This window comes from Myxine glutinosa, unplaced genomic scaffold (assembly GCF_964187855.1).
Source record: "Myxine glutinosa unplaced genomic scaffold, kmMyxGlut1.1 SCAFFOLD_494, whole genome shotgun sequence".
NCBI lineage: Eukaryota > Metazoa > Chordata > Myxini > Myxiniformes > Myxinidae > Myxine > Myxine glutinosa.
In genome coordinates this window covers 89,232-111,302 of record NW_027616591.1, presented here as the reverse complement: position 1 = coordinate 111,302, position 22,071 = coordinate 89,232, and the positions used below count along the sequence as shown (strand labels likewise).

Genomic DNA, 22,071 nt, shown 5'->3' with positions numbered 1-22,071 from the left:
ACAAGTGCGAAAAGTGGTTTTTCAACACTAACACAAGTGCGAAAAGTGTTTTTTCCACACTAATACAAGTGCAAAAGTGGTTCCCTGCACCAACACAAGTGGGAAAAGTGGTTTTTCAACACTAACACAAGTGCGAAAAGTGGTTTTTCAACACTAACACAAGTGCGAAAAGTGGTTTTTCCACACTAACACAAGTGCGAAAAGTGGTTTTTCAACACTATCACAAGTGCAAAAAGTGTTTTTTCCACACTAATACAAGTGCAAAAGTGGTTTCCTGCACCAACACAAGTGCGAAAAGTGTTTTTTCAACACTAACACAAGTGCGAAAAGTGGGTTTTCAACACTATTACAAGTGCAAAAAGTGATTTTTTCACACTAATACAAGTGCAAAAGTGGTTTCCTGCACCAACACAAGTGCGAAAAGTGGTTTTGCAACACTAACACAAGTGCGAAAAGTGGTTTTTCAACACTATCACAAGTGCAAAAAGTGTTTTTTCCACACTAATACAAGTGAAAAAGTGGTTTCCTGCACCAACACAAGTGCGAAAAGTGGTTTTTCAACACTAACACAAGTGCGAAAAGGGGTTTTTCCACACTAACACAAGTGCGAAAAGTGGTTTTTCAACACTAACGCAAGTGCAAAAAGTGGTTTTTCTACACTAATACAAGTGCAAAAGTGGTTTCCTGCACCAACACAAGTGCGAAAAGTGGTTTTTCAACACTAACACAAGTGCGAAAAGTGGTTTTTCAACACTATCACAAGTGCAAAAAGTGTTTTTTCCACACTAATACAAGTGCAAAAGTGGTTTCCTGCACCAACACAAGTGCGAAAAGTGGTTTTTCAACACTAACACAAGTGCGAAAAGTGGTTTTTCAACACTAACACAAGTGCGAAAAGTGGTTTTTCAACACTATCACAAGTGCAAAAAGTGTTTTTTCCACACTAATACATGTGCAAAAGTGGTTTCCTGCAGCAACACAAGTGCGAAAAGTGGTTTTTCAACACTAAAACAAGTGCGAAAAGTGGTTTTTCCACACTAACACAAGTGCTAAAAGTGGTTTTTCAACACTATCACAATTGCAAAAAGTGTTTTTTCCACACTAATACAAGTGCAAAAGTGGTTTCCTGCACCAACACAAGTGCGAAAAGTGGTTTTTCAACACTAACACAAGTGCGAAAAGTGGTTTTTCAACACTAATACAAGTGCAAAAGTGGTTTCCTGCACCAACACAAGTGGGAAAAGTGGATTTTCAACACTAACACAAGTGCGAAAAGTGGTTTTTCAACACTAACACAAGTGCAAAAAGTGGTTTTTCAACACTATCACAAGTGCAAAAAGTGTTTTTCCACACTCATACAAGTGCAAAAGTGGTTTCCTGCACCAACACGAGTGCGAAAGTGGTTTTTCAACACTAACACAAGTGCGAAAAGTGGTTTTTCAACACTATCACAAGTGCAAAAAGTGTTTTTTCCACACTAATACAAGTGAAAAAGTGGTTTCCTGCACCAACACAAGTGCGAAAAGTGGTTTTTCAACACTAACACAAGTGCGAAAAGTGGTTTTTCCACACTAACACAAGTGCGAAAAGTGGTTTTTCAACACTAACGCAAGTGCAAAAAGTGGTTTTTCCACACTAATACAACTGCAAAAGTGGTGTCCTGCACCAACACAAGTGCGAAAAGTGGTTTTTCAACACTAACACAAGTGCGAAAAGTGGTTTTTCAACACTATCACAAGTGCAAAAAGTGTTTTTTCCACACTAATACAAGTGCAAAAGTGGTTTCCTGCACCAACACAAGTGCGAAAAGTGGTTTTTCAACACTAACACAAGTGCGAAAAGTGGTTTTTCAACACTAACACAAGTGCGAAAAGTGGTTTTTCAACACTATCACAAGTGCAAAAAGTGTTTTTTCCACACTAATACAAGTGCAAAAGTGGTTTTCTGCACCAACACAAGTGCGAAAAGTGTTTTTTCAACACTAACACAAGTGCGAAAAGTGGTTTTTCAACACTAACACAAGTGCGAAAAGTGGTTTTTCCACACTAATACAAGTGCAAAAGTGGTTTTTCTACACTAATACAAGTGCGAAAAGTGGTTTCCTGCACCAACACAAGTGCGAAAAGTGTTTTTTCAACACTATCACAAGTGCAAAAAGTGATTTTTTCACACTAATACAAGTGCAAAAGTGGTTTCCTGCACCAACACAAGTGCGAAAAGTGGTTTTGCAACACTAACACAAGTGCGAAAAGTGGTTTTTCAACACTATCACAAGTGCAAAAAGTGTTTTTTCCACACTAATACAAGTGAAAAAGTGGTTTCCTGCACCAACACAAGTGCGAAAAGTGGTTTTTCAACACTAATACAAGTGCGAAAAGGGGTTTTTCCACACTAACACAAGTGCGAAAAGTGGTTTTTCAACACTAACGCAAGTGCAAAAAGTGGTTTTTCTACACTAATACAAGTGCAAAAGTGGTTTCCTGCACCAACACAAGTGCGAAAAGTGGTTTTTCAACACTAACACAAGTGCGAAAAGTGGTTTTTCAACACTATCACAAGTGCAAAAAGTGTTTTTTCCACACTAATACAAGTGCAAAAGTGGTTTCCTGCACCAACACAAGTGCGAAAAGTGGTTTTTCAACACTAACACAAGTGCGAAAAGTGGTTTTTCAACACTAACACAAGTGCGAAAAGTGGTTTTTCAACACTATCACAAGTGCAAAAAGTGTTTTTTCCACACTAATACATGTGCAAAAGTGGTTTCCTGCAGCAACACAAGTGCGAAAAGTGGTTTTTCAACACTAAAACAAGTGCGAAAAGTGGTTTTTCCACACTAACACAAGTGCGAAAAGTGGTTTTTCAACACTATCACAATTGCAAAAAGTGTTTTTTCCACACTAATACAAGTGCAAAAGTGGTTTCCTGCACCAACACAAGTGCGAAAAGTGGTTTTTCAACACTAACACAAGTGCGAAAAGTGGTTTTTCAACACTAATACAAGTGCAAAAGTGGTTTCCTGCACCAACACAAGTGGGAAAAGTGGATTTTCAACACTAACACAAGTGCGAAAAGTGGTTTTTCAACACTAACACAAGTGCAAAAAGTGGTTTTTCAACACTATCACAAGTGCAAAAAGTGTTTTTCCACACTCATACAAGTGCAAAAGTGGTTTCCTGCACCAACACGAGTGCGAAAGTGGTTTTTCAACACTAACACAAGTGCGAAAAGTGGTTTTTCAACACTATCACAAGTGCAAAAAGTGTTTTTTCCACACTAATACAAGTGAAAAAGTGGTTTCCTGCACCAACACAAGTGCGAAAAGTGGTTTTTCAACACTAACACAAGTGCGAAAAGTGGTTTTTCCACACTAACACAAGTGCGAAAAGTGGTTTTTCAACACTAACGCAAGTGCAAAAAGTGGTTTTTCCACACTAATACAACTGCAAAAGTGGTGTCCTGCACCAACACAAGTGCGAAAAGTGGTTTTTCAACACTAACACAAGTGCGAAAAGTGGTTTTTCAACACTATCACAAGTGCAAAAAGTGTTTTTTCCACACTAATACAATTGCAAAAGTGGTTTCCTGCACCAACACAAGTGCGAAAAGTGGTTTTTCAACACTAACACAAGTGCGAAAAGTGGTTTTTCAACACTAACACAAGTGCGAAAAGTGGTTTTTCAACACTATCACAAGTGCAAAAAGTGTTTTTTCCACACTAATACAAGTGCAAAAGTGGTTTCCTGCACCAACACAAGTGCGAAAAGTGTTTTTTCAACACTAACACAAGTGCGAAAAGTGGTTTTTCAACACTAACACAAGTGCGAAAAGTGGTTTTTCCACACTAATACAAGTGCAAAAGTGGTTTCCTGCACCAACACAAGTGCGAAAAGTGGTTTTTCAACACTAACACAAGTGCGAAAAGTGGTTTTTCAACACTATCACAAGTGCAAAAAGTGTTTTTTCCACACTAATACAAGTGCAAAAGTGGTTTGCTGCACCAACACAAGTGCGAAAAGTGGTTTTTAAACACTAACACAAGTGCGAAAAGTGGTTTTTCCACACTAACACAAGTGCGAAAAGTGGTTTTTCAACACTATCACAAGTGCAAAAAGTGTTTTTTCCACACTAATACAAGTGCAAAAGTGGTTTCCTGCACCAACACAAGTGCGAAAAGTGGTTTTTCAACACTAACACAAGTGCGAAAAGTGGGTTTTCAACACTATCACAAGTGCAAAAAGTGTTTTTTCCACACTAATACAAGTGCAAAAGTGGTTTCCTGCACCAACACAAGTGCGAAAAGTGGTTTTTCAACACTAACACAAGTGCGAAAAGTGGTTTTTCAACACTATCACAAGTGCAGAAAGTGTTTTTTCCACACTAATACAAGTGAAAAAGTGGTTTCCTGCACCAACACAAGTGCGAAAAGTGGTTTTTCAACACTAACACAAGTGCGAAAAGTGGTTTTTCCACACTAACACAAGTGCGAAAAGTGGTTTTTCAACACTAACGCAAGTGCAAAAAGTGGTTTTTCCACACTAATAAAAGTGCAAAAGTGGTTTCCTGTACCAACACAAGTGCGAAAAGTGGTTTTTCAACACTAACACAAGTGCGAAAAGTGGTTTTTCAACACTATCACAAGTGCAAAAAGTGTTTTTTCCACACTAATACAAGTGCAAAAGTGGTTTCCTGCACCAACACAAGTGCGAAAAGTGGTTTTTCAACACTAACACAAGTGTGAAAAGTGGTTTTTCAACACTAACACAAGTGCGAAAAGTGGTTTTTCAACACTATCACAAGTGCAAAAAGTGTTTTTTCCACACTAATACATGTGCAAAAGTGGTTTCCTGCACCAACACAAGAGTAGTGTAATAATGTTGCTTCTGGGACACCTCCGTTTAACATGGGAAATCCCTATCTAATGTCATTTACCCCCTTGTCTTTTTCAAAAATCATAAACACGTCTATTTCTCCCACCCTCATCTTTATGAACCTTTTGTCTGTAGTACCTATCCTTAATGTTGTTCATTAGACCACTCAAACACTACAAATATTTGTTTTCTCTTATAGACCTATCATCCTTCTTCTACATATCATCTGGCAGATTAATCTTTGACCCATTCACTTCCATATTAATTCTTTCCCTCCCTCATTGCCCCTAAAGACCTCTATTTCTCTCACCCTGTTCTTTACGAACCTTCTAACCTTTTGACATGCTATCCTTATTCATTAGACCACTTAAACACCTGTGATCCTTCTGACCTTATGGACCTTTTAACCTTTTACTCTTAATATCATCTGGTGAATATAACCCACTCAAACATCGACCCGACAAATATTTGTTTATGCGTGGGAAATAATTTAATTCTCTTGCCACTCTCTTCACCATCTAATATATTAACAAAAAATATGTTTGAGTTTGGTTCTTTATTAAGATATTTTAACTGAGCTAAGATAAAATGGTAAACCTCCCTCAATGTTCTTGTTTGAGCACCTCCAGTGCCACATACCATTTTAAAATTAAAGTATATATTTTCCTGACAACCATCAAAGTTTTCCGTCCACTCAAAAATATTTCCATCTTTTTTACCCAATTCACCGGTATTTAAATTAATTCTCTTATTTGTTTTGTGAATTTTTTTACCAGTTGCCTTTTCAATTATACCTATTTGATATTTTTCACATTCATTATGTTTTCCATTTATATACCAAGGTTGATTACACCTCCACTCTTTAGTCTGGTTGATACTTGGTTCTATCATTTATATAATAGTAAAAAAGGCGGCGGTAGCCCGTTAAAATCCCCAACCCCCCCCCCCCCCCTTTTTAACTTATCACTTATATATATCTTATCACTTATATATATCTTATCACTTATGTATATCTTATCACTTATATATATCTTATCACTTATATATATATCTTATCACTTATATACTTATATAACCATAAGGGAGACTATCAATTCCATTTTCTAAAATAAACCTCTTATCATCAAAAGCCCCCAATGCTTTCTTATTTATCTCTTCTGAATATAATTGATGTTTATAACTTCTTATTCCATTAATCTTTCTAAACTCTTCTTTCTTTGTTGTTAAACAGTTATAATAATCCTTAAAGTTTATTGTTTCTTTAATAACATTTTTCTTTACACCTTTTAACTTCTTATCAGTCTTTTCAACGTTATTCACAATGTATTTATAAGCATAAGCCTTTGACCTCAATCCCACAAATTCACTCATAACATTTCCTCCTAATTCATCCTTGAACTTTCCAATCACCTTTTTATTTTTAGAAGAGAACAACTCACTCTCTGGACTGTAATTACTCGTGTCATAGATATTAATGTCTCTTTTCATGTCTGAATAAACATCGTTGGTATTAATTTTCAAAATAAAACTATCTGTATCCATATAAAGTAGATTAACATCATTTTGATATTTCTTCCTCAAGTTATTATAAAAGTAATCATACATTAATGACTTTGATAAATCAAGAATTGTTGTTCCAATATAAATAGGTTTGTTCATTTCAATACTCTCTTTAATCAAATGGATCGCACAAAAGTTCTCAGTAAAGACCTCAGCTCGAGTAAAACTCGGTCTATTAATTAATTTTGATGCTTGTTCCCAAGATGTTGATAGTCTGATATTTTGTCTTTTCCTCACATTCTCCATAGTCTTACCAAAGACCGCATTATTCATCAATTTATAAAAGTCTTTCTCAAAATCTGTTTTTGACTCTGTTCTTCTTTGTGTATTAAAATCAATGTACCCCTTTAACCAATGACTTTGATTGAACTTTAGAACCCTATGGATCTTCTCTACTCTTAGACCTTTTGATAAATATTGTCGCAAATTTCTTTGGTGTAGAACATAATTTTTCTTGTTATATAATGTAGTAAGTAATTTTTCTGTTGATTCACCTATATCAAACGATCGTTGATAATCACTCAACCATTCTTTCTTTGGACTTTCTTTCTCACAAGCAAATGGGAGATCTTTGTGTAGGTTATGGAGTTCCTCTGGATATTTTAAATCAATTTCAAAATAATAACCAACTTTTTCTTCATCCAATTCTTTTTGTGTAGAGATACATACATCTTGTAAAACGTTTTTGTAGTCTTTTTCCTTTACCCATCTAAGTTTTCCATAAGGAAGAGCCTGAGACATTGCCCAGCCATACAGGTTGTTTGCGTCATAGTACATCAAGTAAGAACTCTCTTTCGTTGGATCATAATTTGGAAGATATTTGTTATTTGCTTTTGCGTATCTACTCGAGCAGACTTGTGAAATTCCACCTCTTTTTGCCTTTTCAATCATCAAAAGCATATCAACATCGGTTATCAAATCCAAACCTTGTTTTGTCATTTTCAACATCGCACTCCAGGCCAATCCAGGTGCTGTGTAGTAGTGAGCAGGATCCAATCCATATCCAGTGCGACAAACAGATCTAAAGGCTTCAAATACATCGGCCAATAAAAGCACATCAGTTTTGAGATACAAATCGTGATACTCGCCAAGATTCTTGATGTTATATTTTTCCCAAACATTTTGTGCGTGTACATAATCTTTATCAGATATATTACTGTTGTTTAATTTGTTATAGAAATTTTCTTTTGAAGGAAGTTGTGTTTCATTGAATCTCTCAAATGAGTCCATATAGTCATAGGGGTAAATTCCCTTTTGTGTTAGAAAATCTTTATCTAAAAAATACTCTGAAAGACATGGAAACTCTTTTAGATTTTGAACCAAGTTAACCAATGGACTTGCCATGAATTTAAATGTATCAAGAAATCTGATATGAGTAATAGGAGATGTGTGAATTGTTTTTGTGAATGAAATGTATTTCTGATCCGTGTTTGGAATTGCTGAGATACTTCCAGAAGTCTTTGAGAGTTCCTTGATAAATAGATGTGTATCATAATGAGCGTTGTTATGAAGAAAGACAGGAATGAAAGAGGGGAGTTGATAATTAATATTACAACTTTGATGAGCCGGACCTCTATATTTACCAGTGAGATGACAATGGTCTCTAACCTTTAGACCTTTACCAATTTTCTCCTCACAAATATGACAGACATTGTTTTTTATAAATTCCCTTTTTTCTTTACTTGTTAAGGACATTGGTTTATTGGTTTCTCTCATTATCTTGGTTAATCGAACACAGTCTTTTTCTAGTCGTTTCACAAACTCCTCTGGGGTATTTGAGCCTCTATACATCTCTAACTTGTTATATTTATCACCAACGGATGATTTGATATAATAACAAAAACCACAAGGAGTATGTTTTTGATATTTATTTGTGTATGATTCTTTTGGATCTTGAGAAGCAGTATCAATTTTTTCTAAAATACTTTCAAAATCAGCATATATAACAAATGGATGTTTGATCTTTTTATTTTCATCTTTGAATGTGATCTTTGAGCCTTCTTTAGGCATATTGATTACCGTTGATTTATGTTCGCCACAATAATTTGAATGTTTATCTAATCTTTCTTGTGAATTGAAGAAGTTAAGACAACGCAAACAAATATATATTTTATTTGTTCTCTTACAGACTTGTGGTTTTATTAATTTAGCAATATCTTTGATGTATGTATAATGTGAATTTTCGTCTGAATTAAAATATAGAAGATTAATATGAGTTTGTTTACAATTGTCAGAAAGCTTTAAAACCTGAATGTTGTTTGTTTCTGTTAGACCATAAACATTAACTGATAAATTATTCATCTTTTCAAATTTAGGAATATCATTTAAAGTCATCGGAAACTTTAGATCTTTCGTATTTAATGTATTCTCATATTTTTTATAATGAGATACTCTTTCATCATGAAAATGTGGAGGATGTAAGTGTGCTAAAATAGACCAGAGAAAACATTTATTGTCTTTATTTTTGATATTGATAACTGCTTTTCTATTTTTGATAACACTGGGTAAATCAATGTAAGAAGAAGCTTTTAGAGGATCTGATTTAAGAATATGAATGTCTATGTAAATAATTTTTCCTATATTGAATCCACTTCCTACGATTGAATTATCCACATCTTGCTCTTGTTTAATAAGTTCATCATAGACTCCTGATGTTTTAAAATCTTGATATGAAGATATAAAGTGTGGCTCAGTTCTCATGTATGGTGCATCTATAACTCCTTCATCCTTTGTCATTTCTAATTTTACTCCCATATAAAATTTAAGTGGTTTCATTTCCTTTAGTGTTTTTTCAATCAACGTTTGAACAGCAGGTTTAACTATTTCTACAGCATCAACTATAGACTCTGGTTCAGGAGGTTTGAAGTTAAAGACTCTTATTTTAATATGTCCTTTGAATGCTCCATCAGAGTTTTTAGTTGTGATAAAATTTGATAAATGTAGATTTGTTTTAAGATGTATTTTGAAGCCTTTCTTGAGGATATTTTTATTACATGTAGAACAGTGTTTTGTTTCAGGTGGAAGAGGGGAAAGTTTGTTTAAAATGTTGTATGTATGTTTTGCGGTGAGAATATGTTGTTTATAATATTTTACTTCCTTCTCGCAAGTATCACAATAAACCATATTTATAGCATGAGAAAACGTGGTGTTTTATATATATCACTGTGCTTAAAATAAAACACTTTTGAGCTTTACAGCTCCGTTTTATATATATCACTGTGCTTAAACTAAAACACTTTTTCACTCAGAATCATCTAAGTCATAACTATCACATGAATACTCAGAATCATACTCAGAGTCATCAATAAAGCTACTCTCATAACTATCATTTGAGCACAAACTATTAGTATCATAACTATCATCTGTGTTCAATGAAATACTATCATCACCATCATCCAAGTTCAATGAAATACTATCATCACTATCGTCCGAGTTCAATGAAATAGTAAAATCTTCACTGCTGTATTGACTCATATTTAATTAGCAAGAAAAATATTCCCATCAATATCTATATACTTTCTTTCATTAACAGATTCAATCTCTACAATTTTTATATCAAAAGTTATCTTTAAATAATCTCTAACTATCATAGAACGAAATGACATTTCACCAGAAATATTAACATCATTCATTTTACTTAGATCTACACCCTTTGGATTATTAAAGAAAATACAAATGTCTCCTCTAGAATTATTAATGGTCTTATCATTCTTTTTCAAAGTATCGTGGTCAATCACTTTTTCAAGCTTTGAATAAATTGCCAGGAGTAGAGGAGAAACTTTTGTTAGATTTACTTTAATGGATGTCTTTCCAGGTATAGTTAGAGCTCTTCCTTTAAATGAAATAGAGGGGCTCATGTTATTTTCCATAACTGGTTTTACCCAAAAATTTCCATATTTATCTTTGTTCAATTTAACATCTTTGACATATTTTTCTATATCTTCCACCGAAGTAGAGATTGATTGAAATTTGTCTTTTGTGCTTTGAAACATTGTATTTATTAATGAATAAACTTGCGTTTAGTTTAAGTAAAAATTTACCACATAAATATGATAAGTTCTGAAGGATATTTAGAATTTCCAGACTCTCCATATGATAAATTAGAGAATTGTCCGGCTTGTGATAGAGTGGGGCTTAATGATGAGGATTCATATAAACAATGTTTATTCTGTGATTATATTCTAATTAATGATAATAAGAAATATAAAAAAACATATAACTCTTTTAAATTAGAACCAAAAATGAATTACTTTACAAGATTAATAAGAGAGATGAATGTTAAGCATTATGGTGATAATACACCATTTCTTACAAGGAAAGAGACTCTTTGTATTGAGGAAATGTATAAGGGTTTAATGATATTTATTATTCAAAATAATTTTAATGGAAATGTTAATACAAGATACTACATAAATAAAATAATGAATTATTTTGAAATTAAACCAGAACTCAGGATAAAATATAGAGTTTCTAAAATAGCTCAAAAAAAGTTGGATGACTTGTTTTCCAAATATATAAATGAATGATTTTTTACCCGTTTGGGAAAATAAGATAAAATTTAATAACCATAAAAACATTCCAAATTCATTGAGATGTCTAATAGTTGGTTCAAGCGGATGTGGGAAAACCTGTTTACTTTTAAAGATGCTCCTTGGTCCTAATTTTTTAGATTATGATAATTTAATAATTTTTACAAAGTCAAGTTTTCAACCCGAGTATCAACTACTCTCACAGGGTTTTAATGCAGGTCTTAAAAAGGAAGACATTATCGGTTTATTTAAACTTCAAAACAAACTGAATGATTATAATATTGAAGATATAATACAATTATTTTGTGATACACAGAAATCAAAATCGAAACCCATAACTTGTATTCTCAGTGATAATACGGATGATATACCTTCACCTCAAGATTTAGATAAATCAAAAAAGAACCTCGTCATCTTTGATGATTGTGTTAATGAGAGAAACCAAACAGTAATGGATAGCTACTATACAAGAGGGAGACATTCTTCTTGTAATTGTATATATCTTAGTCAATCATATTTTCAACTCCCTCGACGCTCAATAAGAAACAATGCCAATACTTTTATTTTATTTAAGTTAAATTCAATAGATGTAAATAATTTTTGGAGAGATAATTGCTCTACGTTATGTAGTAAAAAAGAATTTGAAAATTATATGAAACACACGATTGGAAAATATAAATATATTGTTGTGAAACAAGATGAGATACTAAATGATATTTTTCAATAAATAAATACAGAAAATGAATACTGAAGAAAGAGAAAGAAAGTTTAAGGAACATCAACAATTAGTTTCAAAAGTTGTTAAACAACAGGAAGAGATAAAGAAGAAACGGAGACAGAAACTAACTGGTGAAGAAGCCTTTGAAAGAAAACAAGAGAAATTCTTTAAACCACTTTTGAAAACTCAACACTCACCTACAGTACCCACGGTAGAATTTACTCCGAAAAAACTTCAAATGCTCAAAGATTTTAGTCAGATAACAAAACAAGAACTTGGTGAATTAGAATATGATGACGAGGGATTATTTCGGAAACTTGAGGAGGTAAATCAACCCCCTAATTATGTTGTGGAAGCTCTTCAAAACAATGAATATTCGGCGGGTTCAAAAACCAGAGCAGGTCTCATTCCAACAGAAGAACCAGCAGTGTTTCATCTTGTGGAAGAAAAGGTATTGATATTTAATGATGAATTGATGTTCTTGAGTTCTACTCAACCAAATGTTAAATTAACTCCAAGATTAATGTTTCTTCTAACAAACCCCGGATTCAGCGGTTCAAAATATTTTGAGGAACCACTTGATATGGAAAGAGAGGAAGATAGGGTATATATTGAGTTGCTAAATGCACTTGATTATGGAGTTTCTGTTGCTGGTAAAAGTAAGAAGAATGAGAAGGAGAAACATATTATTGATGCTTTAAGTAAGCTTGGTTCGGGTGTTAGTTTTCTTCCAAATGACCCATCACAATTAGTTAATAGGCTATTATTGTTGTTAGGTAGTAAGAAGGCTGGAAACAACAATTGTTTTAATGAATCCTCAGCCATTTTAGATCAGTTGATGAACATGAAAATAATTAATAAATGTCAATACAAAGATATTTTATTAGATATTAAATAAGATGAGAAGCACAATTCTTAGTTTTAATTTCACAACGAGCGATTACACAGCTTCATTCCCTTACCCACTACAACTTGGCCCCCTTACCTCATATGAGGCATCTTTGTTGTCAATGGAAACTTACAATACCCTTTTTAATATCACAGAGAAAAACAACAAGTTTAGTTATAATCCAGGAAGTGGATATAAAACTATAACCGTTTCACCTGGAGCTTACGAGATTTCTCAAATATCTTCAGAAGTCTCTCGCCTTATGAAAGAAAAAGGTGATGAACCAAAAAATATTGTAATAGATATTCAAAAACACACTTCAAAATCAACTATTAAACTTAAAAATAATTATAAAGTTGATTTCACGATTGAAAATTCGTTTAGAGAGCTATTGGGTTTCTCTTCAAAAAAGATTGAAAATAACGGGACGTTTTACAGTGATAATGTTATCCAAATATCCTCCGGTATAAATTCAGTATTAATTCATTGTGATTTGATTGATGGTGCTTATAACGATGGAATAAGAACAAATACAATATTTTCATTCAGTGCATACTCAACCCCGATTGGTTATAAATTTAATATGGAACCAAAAAATCTTGTCTATTTACCTGTGTCAGGAAAAACCATATACAGAGTAAATTTTAGGATAACCGACCAAGATAATCGTATGATATCCTTTAATGATGAAATTATATCCATCAGAATTCACCTACGTGAAGTTTTTCAATAAATAAATAATGGTTATTGTGAGAAAACACGAGTTGGGAAAATATAAAATAATTACAGGGGAGGGCATGTTCCTTTCACCAGACTATACAAGGTATGTGGGTAGAGGATACTATAAACCTAAGAGACAACGAGGTGTAGGTCATCAATTTCGAAATAAAGGAGATGGGATAATTGATACTCTAATGGGTATTGGTTCAACCATCCTTAAACATAAAGACCTAATTGGTTCAACTGCTTCTGCCGTGGGCTCCGTTGCGGGTGCTATAAAGAGTATAAAAGATGCTCAAAAGGAGTCTCATAAATTACACGCAATCAAAGAAATAAAAAAAGGTAAAACTCAACTATCTTCACAAGAACGACAAAAAATCATTAAAATACTTGGGTCAGGGTTTCAACAATTTTAATGCTATATAAATACAAGTATGGAAGCGATTGATAGTATCTATGATTTGGATGATACGATTATCATTTCAAACTCCACTAAAAAGGAAGACTATTTTAAGGTAAATGCTATAACAGGAACAGACTGGAATTCAAACGGAACAAAAAGTTTTGAAATAAATAATCAACAAACTTACTTGAATATAGCTGATAGTTTCTTGCTGTGTAAATTTAAATTCACTAAGGCTGCGAATAATACTAATGCTACACTCGTAAATGATTTCTTCTGGAAAATGTTTGACAGTGTCCGCCTGTATATTGGAACACAAGAGGTTGAAGCGGTTGATTATGTCTCTGCTACATCTGAAATGATGAAATTTACACTATATTCGTTTAGTGATAGAATGGGTAAGGGAGCTGTTGAGGGTTTTATTCCTGATATGTCAACGGGTACAAACGCAGACCCTGGTTATAGTCAAAGGAAGTCAATGTATAATGATGACGCAAAAGCTGAGAATAGTTTTACCGTAGCAGTACCTCTGAAAGGTATATTTGGATTTTGTGATTATGATAAAGTTTTGTATGGGCTTAAAATTAGATTTCAACTACAAAGGAATGATAATGTAAATAGATTGCTTTTTGGGGATGAAAATGCTTTTGGAGAAAATAATAAATTTGTTATTAATGATTTGTGTTGGTATATCAGTGAATATACTCCTAATCTTAAAACGGAAGAGATGTTAAATAGAAGACTTAACTCAAAGAAACCGCTAAATGTATCATACCTTAAAAGAAGATGTCAACACGTTAAACTGGAACACACTACCTACACTTGGAATTTAGGTGTTCTTCAAGGAAAGCCACGATACCTCTGGCTCATTTTTAAAAAACCAGATGGAGAGGACGGTACTAATAAGAATAATGCCCTGAGTGATAATGCAAAGGTGAAACAACTTCGGGTTTCTCTTGATGGCACATTTTATCCGCGAGATAGATTGGAAATTGATTGGGAAAAAAATGATTATGCGGAAGCCTACAAGTCCTACCAAAAGGTGTGTGAAAGTAATGGTAATAATGATCCTATTTTGGATATGGTTGCGTTTCAAAAACTTTATACAATCTACGCAATTGACCTGAGTTCTCAAAAGGAAACTATAAAGTCTAATCGAGTGGATACTTCTCTATACATTGAAAGAGGGGAGAGTGAAGAGGTTAATGCATATTGTTTGCTTTTGGAGGAAACAGAATTACAGATTAATACAGATAATGGTGTTATGATTAATATCACATAGGTTTTTTCTCATAAATAAATGGTTGGGGTATATGTTAATCAAATCAATCTTAATAAATTAACATCTTGTATTCAAAATCAAAAGCCTTGTATTATTAATGTTAATACAATTCAAAGAAAAGGAGCTGTAAGAATTGATGTTTTACTCACACACACACAAGTAAAAACACTAAATGATGTTGGATCACTTAAAATTAAAATGACGAAACCTATGTTAAAGAAATATTCAATAGACGAGTCAAGAGGAGGATTTCTCCCGTTTCTAATTCCTTTATTTGCTGGTTTAAGTGCGGCGGGAGCATTGACTGGTGGTATTTCAGCAGCGGTAAAAACTGCTAACGAAAGGAAGGCACAACTAAAAGCTCAAAAAGAATTGGAAAGACATAACAAGGAGTTGGAGAAACAAATTAGTGGAAGTGGTGTAATTGTAGATTTTGCTCAAAAACTTGAAAGTCTACCTGATAAAGCTAGATTGTTGGTTGGAGATATGCTTTCCTCTATCGCTCAAGCGGGTGTTAAACTAACTAAACGGGGTAATGGATTGTATCTTTCTCATAAATAAATGGATAAATGGTTTAAACAATTTGGAAAGAATACAACGTCAAATATAGAACTAGCTAAGTATTGTAAAACACTAAAAATTGATAATGTGGTTATTTGTATGAGAGATGAATTAACACATATAAATAAGAATACAAAGAATATTATTATGAATTTAGACACACAGAATGGTTCTCATTGGGTTTGTATTCATAATAGTCAGGATAAATATTATTTTGATAGTTATGGTATGCCACCACCTGTTGAAGTAATACAATTCTTACAGAATGGTGTTTATCAAACATTCCAAGTTCAAGAAATTAATTCTAAATGTTGTGGCCAATTATGTTTATATGTATTATTTCAACTCAACAATAATGAAAATTTTTATGATATCATTTTTTATCTAATATAAATGACCTATGTTGGAAAAGATGGTTCTATCTTTGGAAAATCCTCTCAGGATATTGATTTATCAAATTATTATACAAAGGCACAGGCTGAACGACAAAAATATAGTGTAAGTAAAAATATTAATATGAAGAATACTTATAAATTAATCAATTATCCAAACCCTACAGATGCGAATGACTTGATTAGATTCAGTGATTTATCACAATATATATCTTTAAAGAAAACAGCACGTTTTGTGAAACAAGTAAAATTTACAACCACAACACCTGGTTATACTGACCATACACCTTTCCTCATTGAATTTAACTACCTGCTTACAATTAAATTTTATAAAGAAGGACATTTAGTTAATATGCGAATTAATAAATGGGGGTATGATATGCCTGATTTAGGGTATAATTGGTCTTTTTCAATAAACATAGAAGACCTACATGATTTAAATCAGTCTCGTAAAGAAGAATATTATCCACTTGGTGAAGATAAGGATTTATGTGGAAGTACAATTAGTAAACAACAAATACGTGATTTTAAGAAAATAAAAATATATGATAGTATAGCGATGGTTCGCATGACAAAGAAGGAAGGTAATGAGATAAGGATAGAAAGCCGAGGAATACAAACCGATTTGGTAGTGGGAAGATGGGGTGGTATTACCTGTCATAATATTAATCTCACATATATTTCTGATACATAAATGGCAGGAAGAAGACTACAAGAGAATTATAATTTTTGTATTCAAGGATACCTACAAGAAAAGGGTGCTCGGTATTACATACCTTATGATTTGGAGCATATACATGGGAATTTTGTCATAAAAAACTGGCCTTATACTGATATTGTTAAACCCACAAATAGAGACTTGTTTAAAATATTAAATAAAAATGAACTTCTCAAAGTTATGAAATATAAAACTCTTTTAGAAATCGTCAACAAATCTTATTGGTATCCTATTATGAGAAAAATAATTATAGATACAAGAATATCTCAAAATCCAGATGAGTATATGTATAATATTCTTTGGGGTTCAAACTCAAGGGTAGCAAGGGATGAGGAAGGAGTTGAAGAAGAGAAGGAGGAAAGAGAGAAAAAGGAGAAGGAGGAAAGGGAGAGGGAGGAGAAGGAGGAGAGGGAGAAAAAGGAGAAGGAGGAAAGGGAGAAAAGGGAGAAGGAGGAAAGGGAGAAAAGGGAGAAAAAGGAGAAGGAGGAGAGGGAGAAAATGGAGGAGGAGGAGAGGGAGCAAAGAGAGAGGGAGGAAAAATATAAAAAGATGGAAATCACTGAGATTCATAAAAGATTGAGTGTATTAAAGCAAATAAATCAATCTCAACGCACCGAAGAGGAAATTAAAGAATTAACAACTCTTATGAAGATAATGGTTTCAAAAATAAGAACGTCAATGTCTTCAATTTCAGGGAGGAGATTTAAACGAGAAAGTGGTGAAGAAGAAGAAGAAGAAGAAGGAAAAGATTATGTGATTGATGATGTTGGTGTCATTGACTTTAGTTAGTTTTTATTTGTAAATAAATGGAGGAGAGAGTGAAGGCATTCCTTAGGATTCTTTATGTTTTAAAAATAAAGATTGAAATGTATATGTTGAAAACCAAAAAGGTTTTGATACTCTGTCGGAATTTTTCTGATAAATAAATATGAGTTATTGTCTCAAATGTAAAAAGAAAACTAAATCTAAAAATATCTCTTATGTTAAAGCTAAAAATAATAGAGTTTATCAAAAAGGAATATGTCAAGTATGTGGCTCTAAAAAGTGCCAATTCATCTCTCCTAAAAGAGGAGGAGACATACAAAAGTTTCTGTCAGGAAGTAAATTTACAACAACTGGAATTCCAGGGGAATTACACCTTCCAGGGTATTCTTTCTGTGGTCCAGGAACAAACTTGGATAAAAGATTAGATGAGGCTGACAATCCTAAACCTTGGTCTAAACCTACAAATAGGGTTGACGAAGTGTGTATGAAGCATGATATTGCTTATGGGAAAACCACTACGTTGACTGAAAAACATAAAGCCGACAGCGAAATGTTGTATAATTTGTCTTTGATACAAAATCCAACGTTGAGAGAGAAAGTTGATAGGTTTATTGTGAGAAATTTGATAAATGCTAAATTGAAACTTGGTCTTGGTTATTCCTCAAAAAACTATTAGGCTCTAATGATGTCATCAAGACTGAGGAGCTTTTGGCTGAAGAATTACACAAACCTATAATCACAAAGTTTAAAAGAAGGAAGGTTTATTCTAAATACACCGACCACATATGGTCCGCTGATTTAATTGAATTGAATAATGACAGGGGATACAGGTATGCTTTAACCGTTATTGATTTGAGGAGTAGATTTGCCTGGGTTGTCCCTTTAAAAAAAAAAAGGGGTGATACTTTAATGTTAGCCTTTAAGCTAATATTTGATCGGGATAAAAGGAAACCAAAGAAGTTATGGACTGATGAGGGAACAGAGTTCTATAACAAAATATTCATGAAATTTCTTAAGGGGAAGGGTATTAAATTATACAGCACCTTTAATGAAGGAAAGGCAGTTGTTATTGAGCGTTTTAATCGTACTTTGAAAGAGAAATTATATAAAAAATTCACACAACTCGGTTCTCAAAAATGGGTGTATTTAATTCAGGATATTGTAGATAATTACAATAATACAGTTCATTCATCAACAAAATCAAAACCATCAGAAACATTTACAAAATTAGAATATGAAAAGGAGATTAATTTGAGAAAGCCCAAGTTCAAAGTTGGTGATATGGTAAGGATATACAAATGGAAAAGCCATTTTGAGAAAGGTTATACACAAAAATGGACTCGTGAATTATTTAAAATCATTGATGTAATGGATACAGTCCCTTGGACTTACAAATTAAATGATTTAAATGGAGAAGAAATCTTGGGTTCATTTTACTCGCAAGAATTACAAAAAACAAAGCTAATAATTCATTAAACAACATTTCTATTCACCCCACCCAGATTAGCTAATTTAATTAGTGGTAATAAAAAAAATATTAAATAAACAAAAATCATAAGCCACACCCACACAGACCACGCCCACACAGACCCCACCCACACAGACCCCGCCCACACAGACCCCGCCCACACAGACCACACCCATCATCCCCCACCCCCAGTGCGTCCCCCACCCTTGATCCCCCCTCATCCCACCCCCACCTTCCCCACACACACAAGGGGAGGGGAGGGGTGGGATGAGGGGGGGCCAAGGGAGGGGGACGCACCTTCCTGTCCCTTTTCCTTTATTCTCTTTTTGTAATTAAGAATTAAATAATTGTAAACAAAACAAATATATATAAATATTGAAAACATTAAAATCTTTATATTATTAAAACATTTTTCTTGAGGTATACATTCAACTTCTCCCCAGCATAAGTCATCAATTTCTTCCCAGCACAAGTCAAAGGTTGGTTCAGCAGATGTCTTCAGGTTTTGAATCTCTTTCTATTAAAGACAAGAGGGGAGAGATATTTATTTCATATTTATGTTCCATGTCAAAGCGTCTTGAAAAGCGCTATACAAAATAAATGTATTATTATTATTATTATTAATATAGGGTCGGATGCCCTTCCTGACACCAACCCTGAATCACCTCTTACGATGCGCAGGGATATGGTGTACCTATTATAAACGGTGAACCACACACACGTACACACATGCTTACCTCGAAAAAATCCAGCTTAGCGTCAAGATCGTTGAGTTGAAAATGTAGAGGTTCACAGGTTGGTAGGAAATAACCACTCCTTGGGGGATCAAAATCATCCCACTCAAAATTTTGGTCTTCGAGGTTAATACTGCAAACAAAATAAGGAGAAATTACTATTATATGCTGAAGTAAGCCTGACAAAACATCACACACACGCACACACACACACACACACACACATTCACAGATACATACACACACACACACACACACACATACACACACACATACACACACACACATACACACACACACACACACACACACACACAATCTCATTTTTTCATTTCTGTTCCTCACAATTCGATCTCTCTATTTTAATCACAGACACACATGCACACACATACACATACACACACACACATGCACACACACATGCACACACCTCTCGTTTTTTATTTTCTATCATACCTTTCACGTGAATTTTCTAAGAACGGTGAAACATTGAATTCATTCTGAGCCCACCATCTCGGAGGTAGGTTATTCAAACCCGTATTCAGTTCGTTGTGGAACTCTTGAGAAACAACTTGAAATTCTGCCAGGATATTTACAATATTTGAATTGCTGCAATGAATAGGAAAAATAAATTATTAGTTGTATAATTAATCACATACAAAGCTCTCATTAACAGTGTTTAATACCAAATGAACTTACCAATGTCCTGGCGAGTATTCTTCATCAGAGGAAAGACTGGAATAAGACAAGCTCATCTTCGTTCACAATGTTTAAATGTCCCATTCGGAGACCTCTCTTTTTATAATGAACAAAATGTATTTCGGGGAACTGAAGTGCTTGTCAGCTTTTGGAAACTGAGGGCGTGTGTTTGTGAAAAACAGGAAACAAGACAAAGAGAATTCCTTGGAAGTTATCCAAGTGAAACAACGTCATTTCTCAACAGTGAGCTATTAATTAGAAAAGGTTCGAGTGGTATATAAATGGAAAACAAAATGAATGTAAAAAATATCAAATAAGTATAATTGAAAAGGCAACTGGTAAAAAAGTTCACAAAACAAATAAGAGAATTAATTTAAATACCGGTGAGTTGGATGAGACGGTGAGGAGAGTTGTAGGAGAATTAAATTATTTCCCACACATAAACAAATATTTGTAGGGTCGTTGTTTGAGTGGGTTATATTCACCAGATGATATTAAGAGTAAAAGGTTAAAAGGTTCATAAGGTCAGAAGGATCACAGGTGTTTAAGTGGTCTAATGAATAAGGATAGCATGTCAAAAGGTTAGAAGGTTCGTAAAGAACAGGGTGAGAGAAATAGAGGTCTTTAGGGGCAATGAGGGAGGGAAAGAATTAATATGGAAGTGAATGGGTCAAAGATTAATCTGCCAGATGATATGTAGAAGAAGGATGATAGGTCTATAAGAGAAAACAAATATTTGTAGTGTTTGAGTGGTCTAATGAACAACATTAAGGATAGGTACTACAGACAAAAGGTTCATAAAGATGAGGGTGGGAGAAATAGAGGTGTTTATGATTTTTGAAAAAGACAAGGGGGTAAATGACATTAGATAGGGATTTCCCATGTTAAACGGAGGTGTCCCAGAAGCAACATTATTACACTACTCACAAGTGCGAAAAGTGGTTTTTCAACACTAACACAAGTGCGAAAAGTGGTTTTTCAACACTAACACAAGTGCGAAAAGTGGTTTTTCAACACTATCACATGTGCAAAAAGTGTTTTTTCCACACTAATACAAGTGCAAAAGTGGTTTGCTGCACCAACACAAGTGCGAAAAGTGGTTTTTCAACACTAACACAAGTGCGAAAAGTGGTTTTTCAACACTAACACAAGTGCGAAAAGTGGTTTTTCAACACTATCACAAGTGCAAAAAGTGTTTTTTCCACACTAATACAAGTGCAAAAGTGGTTTCCTGCACCAACACAAGTGCGAAAAGTGGTTTTTCAACACTAACACAAGTGTGAAAAGTGGTTTTTCAACACTAATACAAGTGCAAAAGTGGTTCCCTGCACCAACACAAGTGGGAAAAGTGGATTTTCAACACTAAAACAAGTGCGAAAAGTGTTTTTTCCACACTAATACAAGTGCAAAAGTGGTTTCCTGCACCAACACAAGTGGGAAAAGTGGATTTTCAACACTAACACAAGTGCGAAAAGTGGTTTTTCAACACTAACACAAGTGCGAAAAGTGGTTTTTCAACACTACCACAAGTGCAAAAAGTGTTTTTTCCACACTAATACAAGTGCAAAAGTGGTTTCCTGCACCAACACAAGTGCGAAAAGTGGTTTTTCAACACTAACACAAGTGCGAAAAGTGGTTTTTCAACACTATCACAAGTGCAAAAAGTGTTTTTTCCACACTAATACAAGTGAAAAAGTGGTTTCCTGCACCAACACAAGTGCGAAAAGTTGCTTTTCAACACTAACACAAGTGCGAAAAGTGGTTT

General features: G+C 33.9%; 1 protein-coding gene across 1 annotated transcript; it reads right to left on the bottom strand.

Moving 5' to 3' along the window:
- Positions 1–19,075: 19,075 nt before the first annotated feature.
- On the bottom strand, positions 19,076–20,836 carry LOC144888998 (uncharacterized). Its single transcript, XM_078768799.1, has 4 exons — positions 20,307–20,836; positions 20,064–20,216; positions 19,611–19,740; positions 19,076–19,390 (listed from the first exon to the last, which is right to left on the bottom strand). Exons 1-4 carry the CDS (start codon positions 20,360–20,362, stop codon positions 19,091–19,093), a joined length of 639 nt encoding a protein of 212 aa, XP_078624925.1. The 5' UTR covers positions 20,363–20,836; the 3' UTR covers positions 19,076–19,090.
- Positions 20,837–22,071: the final 1,235 nt, after the last annotated feature.